This window comes from Cyprinodon tularosa, unplaced genomic scaffold (genome assembly GCF_016077235.1).
Source record: "Cyprinodon tularosa strain WSP-4 unplaced genomic scaffold, ASM1607723v1 ctg81, whole genome shotgun sequence".
NCBI lineage: Eukaryota > Metazoa > Chordata > Actinopteri > Cyprinodontiformes > Cyprinodontidae > Cyprinodon > Cyprinodon tularosa.
In genome coordinates, this window is record NW_024039574.1 from 1,149,163 (window position 1) to 1,159,008 (window position 9,846).

Sequence of the window (9,846 nt, forward strand, 5' to 3'; positions counted from 1 at the left end):
TTTCATTTACCTTTGACATCTCAGAATAATAGACACATGTAGAAGAATGGAAATATGATTTGAGTTTTACGCTGGACTAGTAACCCAGACACAGAACAGTAAGAGGGTATTTGATCCAAACAGTTTGAACATTTTAGGCTCATTTTCTATTAATCATCCCCAGGCTCACAATACAGTTATGTGTTTTACTGTTTGGCATTAACACACTTAATCACACAATCTTCACATGATATTAAATCCATTAAGTTATTTAGTTTGTTTAGTATAATAATGGAAAATTTGATCTATTGTTGAAGTGTGCTTAGAAAGAGTATACCGTCCTAATATGTTTTGTTTTTTGTTATTTTTTCTTTATGAATATTTTATATTTCAAACCATTTAATCAAATACATGAATAAATATAAAAAAACAGGCTTCAAAGGATCTTTTTAAAGCAAAAAACACTAACCAACCAGACCTGTAAGAAAAATATTACTGCATCTTTTGTTAATATCCTGACAGACGTGTAATAAGAGACATTAATGTTGCAAAATGTCTATATCATGCAATGTTTTTATCTATTCCATAACACTATTCCTTCGTCCAAGCCATCCATAAATGGCATTGAACTTGATTTATGTATATCCTAATCCTTAAAGGTCCAATATTAGGCTAGATTTTAAATTTAAATTAAAAATTTTAATAATGACCCCTCAGACCATGTTTTTGTCTTTTGTGCTGTAAAATTCCTCTCAGATTACGCAGACAGCCCTTACCAAAAATCTCCTTATGCAGCCCTCCTCTTGACAAGCTTTTTGCCTGTCCACGCCCCCCTCCTCCTAAGGCTGCGGCCCCACAACCTGCAACCATGGCAACCAGTCAGAGTTTGTAAAGATAGCGTAGCAGCATGGAGTAATACATTAGATGAAGGCCTGAGCTTGACTGATGGGTTGCTACAGGCCGCTCTGGGCACCCAATTTCCCCTTATGATGTCATAAGGGGAAGGCTTTTCAAACAGAGCGATTTGAGCACTTATTAGCTAAGAGGTGGAGAAAGGCAGTGAGAGAGGGGAAAGGGTTTTTTCATTACATACATCTGATATGGTTATAATTTGCATTTGCATAATATGGGACACTTAAAGAAGCCTCTCCCTGTGCTGGAAAAGTAGTGACATTACCTTTTCTACCTTCCCTTCTCCGGGAAGCATGTACGTTGACTGCTGCACCCCTGCCCAGTAAACAACAAGTTCATTTTTTCCAGTCAGTGAGGAATGGCGTTACTGTGATCATTTCTAACTGCTCAATTGTTAGCTAATATCTAATTGTTGAAAATTAGTCATTTGTCTCAACCCTAATTCAGCCCTGAAGAGGAGCCTGGTCATCAGAAGTCACGATAGTAACATCTGAATTATATAGGGAGAGGTCGCAGTGAATAAAATTATCTTTTTTTCTTAATTGAAAAAATAGTACAATAAAACAACTACAGTTTCCTAATAAAGGAACTATTTCACCATATATATGCGTAGAGTTGACAGAGGAAGGCTTAAAAAAAAGATGATGTCAATTACCCACTCCCTACCCTGGTCACTGTCAGAGTTTCAACAACCAAACCAATAGTGGCCGTTAAAGACACATGAATGATATTTGCATAAAAAACCCTAAGAGACCTTTGGCGAAATATTCACCGGATTTATTAGAAGAATGTGTTACTTTTTGTACAGATATGTCTTTTTAATCAGCAAAGATACTAACGTTGTATTTCACTATTTCATTTGTGAAATTAAGCTCAAGAGAATTTGGGCTTTACAGTAAGACAGTTGCATAGTCAAAGTCCAGGCAAAAAGAGGTTGATGTACATTTCGAACTGTTTGTACAATTTCACAATCGATAACAAAATAACAAATGCCTTTCAGATCTCTGTACTTCCATTCCTGGATGACTGAGAATCATCACCAGCATATCTCTGCACTCATTAACATGGATGATGTGTGTTCCAGGAACACCTCATAGAGAATGAAGTTGCTGTGTTGCGTAGGGTGAAACACCCAAACATCATCATGCTGATCGAGGAGGTGGACACGCCCTCTGAGCTGTGTCTCGTCATGGAGCTTGTAAAGGTCCATCAAATATTTGTGTCAACATCTGGTTCCTATGCATTTGGATCGCTAACATCTGTCCTAAATTTTCCCACAGGGAGGGGATCTCTTTGATGCCATTACATCCTCAGCCAAGTACACAGAGAAAGATGCCGGCACCATGGTCTCCAACCTGGCTGCAGCTCTGGTGTACCTCCACAGCATGAGCATCGTCCACAGAGACATCAAACCTGAGAACCTGCTGGTACTTAGATTGACATAATCATCTAAAAAATAAAAAGTATTTTTCACTTTTTGGGGCGGGGTTCAAACTGCCTGTTTCCTTTTAGGTGTTTGAGCATCAGGATGGCTCAAAGTCCCTGAAACTTGGAGACTTTGGTTTGGCCACAGTAGTGGAGGGACCACTGTACACTGTGTGTGGAACACCAACATATGTGGCCCCAGAGATCATTGCTGAGTCAGGGTAAGATGGATGTTAGGTCACATGTTGTTGCATGATGTCATAACAAGCATGAAAGTAGAAAGGATCTTTGTCTCCATTAAATGGGTTGAATATTTTGGTGTTTTCAGAGGAGTTTACCCCTTTTGCTTTACTTTGGTATACTTGAATGTTTAAAATATAATCAATAGTGTTGTTTTCTATATGTTACTTGGCCTGGGCAATTGATTGCACTTTTAGTATTATTACAATTTAACAGAAAGTACAATGCAGAGGCTCTCAATTTTGTTCCTAATGTATTAATAAGAGTAAGAAACAACCTTTCCTACTCCAGCACGTTACTTGGCCGTAGAGTGCTTAAATTGGGTTTTTTTCATCACACAGAAAAGTGGAGAGAAATGCAGCTAGCACGCAGATCTATGCATGCAAGTAGAAGTAAACACATTTGAAAATTATTTAAATATAAAAATATAAAGTTTATCTGAATATCTGTTGGAAAACATCGATTATGATTTTTGGCAAAAGCATTTTGCCCTACATGTTACTATAACCTTTGTTGGCTGCATGTTATCTTTTCTTCCAGTTATGGTCTGAAAGTGGATATTTGGGCTGCAGGTGTGATCACCTACATCTTACTTTGTGGCTTTCCCCCATTTAGAAGGTCAGTTCCAGTCGTACTATGTTGATTTGTGTTATCTGCGTAGTCTCATGATAACATGGAGCTGCAGAACTAAGTGGCTTAGGAAGGAAAGGCTTTCTGGCTTTCTATCAAGGGTATTTGCTCAGATCAAGCTGGAAATGTTCTTTTCTTTAATTTTCTAAGAGAGCGTGTCGATTTTGAATTTGTTTAACATTAGATTGATTTTACTTACTGTTTTGGGAAGTTTTGAAATTTTGTTATCTAACATTTTTTATTGCCCAAAAGGTTCTTCGTAAGTCTTCAAACTTTATTTCAAATTGAAAAAATTGAATTTACTTCAATGTAAAATATATTGTGTACAGTCTAGGGTGATGAGGCTTACCCCGTTAGTCCTTCCTTTGAAATCGAGTTGTGCCAACTATTTACCAATAATTGACCAAAAATCTGGCAACAAGTTCTCAAGTTAAGTAATGATGATTATTGAAGGATAATTTATTCCTTTAGATTGAAGCTAAAATAAGTATTTCAGAAAATATATTTTGTAAGGTAATTAAATTGTAAATACAAAAAAATAAAGAGAACTTTAATATAAATATAAAAACTAAAATAAAGATGATTCAATATTTGAATGAATAAATAAATATTTAAATGTTTTAAAATGTCTTTTGATAAGTTCATTACCAATAACGCTTACATATTTTGATTCTGGCTCCACTTGTCATTGCTGCTGTAAACATAATCATATTTATGTCTTTTAATAAAGTGAGAATAATCAGCAAGAGGACTTGTTTGATCAGATTCTTCGTGGCCAGCTGGACTTCCCTTCTCCTTACTGGGACATCGTCACCATTTCAGCCAAGGTTGGCAAATTCAGCATTTTGCATGAGTTTAAAAGACCCCGACGGTTTGGTGTTTTGGTTTTTTTTTTGTTCTGAATAGAGCTTTCCTTTAGAGCTGAAAGCATATTGTGCTGTGTGTCACACTGATGTCCAACTCCTTTTTTTTTTTACATGTCTAAATAACTTAACATGTTTAGACATACCCTATTTATACAAAAGTATTGTATTCCATTGAAGCATTTGCACATTAATGTAGGCTCTGATGACCTCTGGTCCCATCCATCTACCCCACCAGAACTTTTGTCTTGCAGCAGTGGTCCGTTACTACATGCCACTTTCCATTAGAAATATTTTTTTGTTTGTTTCTATAATTTTGAAGTCGTATATACTTTTTTATTAATTTATGTCTTTGCACTATATGGGCATTATAAAACAGTGTCTTAGTGAAATATAACTGTGATATAGAGACAAAGAAGATTCTTGATGTGATTCCCTATTATCATGGGGTTGCCTATTGTAAACGACTGCCTTCATATGCACACATTAAGAATCGGAGGCTACAGCTTGCTGCTAGAAATCATATCCAGACTTAATAGAGTAATGCAACCCAGAGTCTGACTGGTGTAACATATTGTTCTCTTTTAAACAGGAGTAAAGTCCTTTCTTTCAAATCGGTTTGATATTTTGGGGTAAATTGCGATTAACCTTGACAAAAAATCCCTGATCCTTTGCAGAAAAGACTAAAGCTAAGTACAGCTAATAAGCTCAAACTGTAGAGGTTTAGGGATTTCTTTTTTGCTAATATTCCTTGCATCCCTTATTTCTTAAGTCAGTGCCAGCTTTATGTTTGTACCACTTTAAAACAAGCAGGAGTCAAACTTAAGTTTGCACAATTTGCATTCACAGACCACAGGTATTTTGTTAAATGCAGTTTTTAAAAAAAAGGGCCCTGAGGTGAATATTTCCTACTTTCATCAGCATGTGTTCACAGACATCCAGTGAGAAAAACTTTTAGGGTTAGATCTTAACTAAGCTATGGTTTCCTTCCAGGATCTGATCAGAAAGATGCTGCAGGTCAACGCAGAGGCCCGATACACAGCAAAGGATGTCCTCTCACACCCCTGGGTCACGGTATCTTTCTGCATGCAAGCTCACATACCCACAGCCTGAAATAGAGAGGATTCTCTGTTACTAACAGGAGTCTCTGGCAGGATGATGCAGTGATGGGGAACAACATGAAGACGGAGGTTTCAGGTAAACTGAAGACGCACTTCAATACTGCACCGAAGCAAAACAGCACTACAGCTGGAGTGTCCATCATCATGGTAAGCTCATCGTCATCCTCATGCCAAACATTTGGACAATATTTGAGATGTTGATTCCAGATATACAAAAAAAAGTTAAATCTCTTAACCCTGCTTAAGCTTTAAGATGGGTTTTATCAGAGCTGACATGCAGTGGATGAGATGTTTGACCCGAAACCCGAAGATTTACTTGGACAGCAATTTTTTGTGCCCTCTTCATCCAAATAGCTTTAATGCTGCATAGTAAACAAGTTCAGCTGCTGTGAACAAGTCTGACAGGATTTTAGGGATGAAAGGAAGGAATAACTTGCAGACCGAGCAGCTCACAACTCATCATCGTTCCTCCTCCATGTCGCCTTTTCTCTCAGATCATTCTATCAGACTCATGCAGGCTGAGAACTTCACATTACTACCTTCATTTTGTTGTGAATCTCATTTGACAGTTTGAGTTATAGATTGAAGCTGAAACTATGGCTCCTCCTCTCCATCCTCCTCCTCTTCCTTCCACATCCTACTCCTCCCTCACACCTGATTCAGGACTACAGGAGGCGTCTGGAACTCAAAGCCTGGTACACTTTTCACCTCTTCCTGCACTTCCAACCCTTTCACCTCCCTCATCCTAACACCCGCCTTCCTCCACAGTCATCCTCTTTTTAGGAGTCGCCCACGTCTCACCCTCCCTCCCCTTTCCTTCCTGTGACATTCTTTGGCCCTCTGGTCCTCATCTTTGGCAGGTTGTGTAACCTCTCCCTCTATCCAACTAATGTAGTCAGCTTCCTGTTTGTCTCTTTGCTCCTTTAATCACCATTTACTCCATATTGAACACAACCAAAAGCTGGGCTTAATTAAAAGGTGTGATATGCTTCCCTTGCTCTGTGGTCTTAGCAGGTTTACATTGTGCTGCTGTTTTAAATCGTTGGCATAGTGTCGCCACCTTGAGGAGAAAGAGGAGAACTGCATTAAAGTGGTGTAAAAATGAGCACAGATGGAACCGGACTATTTAAATTAAATTTAGCTTCTTGCCCGTTTTATAGAAAGATTTTGTTGATTCCCTGTTAAATAATCTAGACGTTAAGCAATGGCAACCATTCATTTAATGCGACTGACCTTTACTAACAATGTTAAAATTAATTTAAGGACCAGTTTAGAATAAAAACCAGTTCTATTAAGCCGCCCACTTTCATTTTTTTGGTGTTATTGAGTGCCATTTCTTGGGTTTAAAAAAAATAATTTTAAAGCAGCTCTAAGTAGGAACGAACACACCCCTCCATCGCTTGTTTTGTTGGTTTTGTTTTCATTATGCTGACAGTAAGACTAGTTTCTGTCCCTTTTTGCTTTTTTCTACCTCCCTGCGTTTCGTCCCTCTGAATTAATCCCAAGGCAATGGTATGTACTAACACCCTGACTGTGAACCTCTTCTCCTCTGCTCCTGCGATTCAGCAAAGATAAAAAAATTACTTGTGTTGTTTCAAGCTCAGTAAACGTATCTTTTGCTAATTTTTATGCCATAATAAAAAAACATACAGCAACTAATTAAAAAACTTATTTTGCCTTTTCTGTGTGCTTATATAGTGCTGTGGAAATGTGTTTTTTTTTTTTTTTTACATACGGCTTTTTCAATGATATCAGTAAATATAGTTAAATAAAAAGCAGCTTTTAAATGGTATCAATTTTATTAAAAAATAATAAAAATAATAAATTGGAGCCATGGTGGTTTGGATACCCTTCTTACATACGTAATACATTTTTTTTTTTATCTGTAATTGCCTATTAAAATCCATGTAATCAAACAACCAAACTACAAATTGTAAATCTGTGCTTTGCAGGAGAATTTAGTGCAACCTCAAATTTCTATGAATATTTGGGAATTTTAAGTGACGACCAATGCAGAAATGGGTAATTGGTATGCAGAAGGAGAATGATGCATATTTTTCGAATTTCTTTTCCACAAATAAATATTTTTGCTAAGTACGCTGTGCTTTTCATTTAACCCCTCAGAGTCCATTCTTTGTAGAAATGTTTTCTTCTAATTATAGCTGCAAGTATCTTTTTCTATTCTTCTTTGCAAAACAGTTCAGACCATGAAATCATGCCTCATTTTAGGTCAGATTTTTGACACTAATGCATTAATATTATTTGATTTAAACAATTCAGTGTTCAGTTTAACTGTCAACTTCTTTTCTGCATTTAGCTCCATTAGCATAATCTGCATCACAATTCTGACCATTTTTTCCAACACTGCTTATTAAATGTATCTCACCAGCTTAATAGTTTATCAGACAAAAGAATTTAAATGTGATGTCCCCATAACTTAATGCTTTCATGCGGTATTCTTTTCTTGGTTGTTCTAGCATAAGGTCTAACTTTGTTTAAGGCACATCTTTCAGTTCAGATTCTTCCACCTGAGCTGCCGATTCAATATTAGCAATGGCCTTTTGTTTTCCACTGTGATCAGTGCAGTTCCTGCTGGCTTGTAGTTTCAGTAGATGGCCATGTGTTTTAGTTGTTTTTTACTCCGGTTTAGAGATAGATTACACAAAGCTCTGTGGGATGCTTTAACTCCGCATTAAACTCCTGAATAACATTCTACCTGACCCGTCTGCTTCTGTATGTCAGCCAGACTTGATGATACCGTTTGTCTGGACTGTGTTTCATTTTAGGATATCATAATAAATGGGGCTCAGCACATAGGTATGCTGAGCAACAAAAAACAACAGAAGAAAAATAATTGAAAAGGATGCATCATTTTCCTCCATTTCTTAACGATGCACTTCATTGAGTCAGTCTCGAGAGAGAGAGGTTATGGCTGTAATTTGACAAGATGTGAAATAGTTCAGAGTGTGTTGAAAATTTTAAATCATACCTACGTGTTGCATTTGTTGCTTTTATACCGTCTTACGGTGAATTATGAGAATTTTTATTCACTCCATAAAGATCAGAAATTAAATGCTCATAAAGGAACTAAATTATATGTTTGCGGGTTAAAAATCCATTAAATGAATTATAAACGATAGAAGTTTGTTTCCTGGTCTCTGTATAAACAAAACAACCAAATTGGGATCAGTTTTTTTGATAAGCTTATAGTATTTCCATATCTTTTTGCAGAACACAGCTCTTGATAAAGAGACCATTCAGCTCGGTGCTCGTAGCAGTTTGGGAACACAAGTGGAGCAGAACTCAGAACACATCTCATCTTCTCTCTCGAACAATCCGACTCCTGTTGAACAAGTGGCATGTGACAAAGATCCAAACTCTGTCGAGGCAGTTTTTCCAACCAGGTCTGTTCCTCCTGAGGAATTTGAAAGAGCAGACTCTGCTGGCTTTGGTCTGCCTCTTTCTATTCCTGCACGTTCTCCCTCCCCTTCTGCTGGAGTTTTTATTTCCTCTCCACCAGAAAAAGAGACACCTCCTTCATCCCTCTTCCTGACTCCTTGTATATCTTTAGATCATTTCTCTCCTTCTGCTCTACATCTTTTTGCTTCCACAACTCCCTCATCAACCGTTTCATGTCCCTCGCTGTCATCTGTCATGAACCCTGCCCCAGATCCAACCTCTCCCACCAAACTGTCACCATGCCCCGTTTCCCCCATCCAACCTTTTTTCTTCCCACTCTCTTCTCCATCAAAACCAGAGCCCACCTCGCCTTCCTCTGTCCATACAGCTCTGTTCCCTTCTCCTCCTTCCACACCTCCTGCTGTCTCTACATCCTCCCACCCTCTACTGGCTGAAGAACTTCTGAAGTAAATCTAAAATCCTGATGCATTCGTGTCTAGAAAGGCCTTCACAGCATTTTGGAGGATGAAGAGGATAAACCATCACATTATGCATTTCTTAGCAGCTGTGAACTGAGCCAGAGACTGAGGTGGCTGCAGGATGACTGCTCCGACTCATCCAGATCCTTCATGTAAGACTGAGGAGTCTGAATGTACACAAGGTTTATTTATTAATATAGACTGTCCTGTGTGTGTGTTTGCCTGTTGAAGTGATATATTACTGTTTATTGATGCACTGATTTTGTTATAGAATATCCCGGTTATCTGTTAGGAAAAACTAAAGTTATCACCTATTGTTCCTTTAGGAGAAGAACATTTTTTTGTTTATAGAGATGTTCTGGCATATAACTCCACCTCAAACCTGCTATTCTCGTTGTCAATGGATCAGCCTTCCTGCTTAATAAAGATTACAGTTCTATAATTTTAATTATTCATAAAAAGTAACTGAGTTTCAATGGTTATACCAAGTTGTCAGTTAATAAAGAAAACTATGGTTTAATCAGCTCCCTCTGGGTTTTATTTGCTTTTAATATTTGGTTTATTTTGTTATCTGAAATGCTGTTTCCAGTTTAGATGTGTTTTGGTTTTCATTGTAAAGACACCATCATTTTACAAACAAAGGCTGTGTCTGAACATCCACCCTAACCCCTATACAGAGCACTATACTGTAGATATAGGTATATGGATGAAAAAGAAGCAAACTGAAAATTTTCCACAGTGCACCTTGAAAAGCAGTGTTATCCAATGGTCACCAGACAAACATATACCATATCCCAG

General features: G+C 37.6%; 1 protein-coding gene across 8 annotated transcripts in view; it reads left to right on the plus strand.

Moving 5' to 3' along the window:
• The window catches only part of LOC119774346 (serine/threonine-protein kinase DCLK2-like), a 38,851-nt gene extending 29,545 nt beyond the window's left edge, over positions 1-9,306 (plus strand). For 4 of the 8 annotated variants that reach the window (XM_038271801.1, XM_038271805.1, XM_038271804.1 and 1 more), the window contains 8 exons: positions 1,976-2,095; positions 2,172-2,318; positions 2,404-2,537; positions 3,097-3,174; positions 3,917-4,013; positions 5,043-5,123; positions 5,204-5,317; positions 8,381-9,306. In XM_038271801.1, coding sequence (XP_038127729.1) covers positions 1,976-2,095; positions 2,172-2,318; positions 2,404-2,537; positions 3,097-3,174; positions 3,917-4,013; positions 5,043-5,123; positions 5,204-5,317; positions 8,381-9,040 — 1,431 coding nt within the window. In that variant the 3' untranslated portion in view covers positions 9,041-9,306. Of the gene's footprint in view, positions 1-1,975; positions 2,096-2,171; positions 2,319-2,403; positions 2,538-3,096; positions 3,175-3,916; positions 4,014-5,042; positions 5,124-5,203; positions 5,318-5,739; positions 5,866-6,676; positions 6,683-8,380 lie in introns of all 8 variants that reach the window. The other 4 variants (XM_038271803.1, XM_038271807.1, XR_005279526.1 and 1 more) reach the window with 3 other exon arrangements.
• Positions 9,307-9,846: the final 540 nt, after the last annotated feature.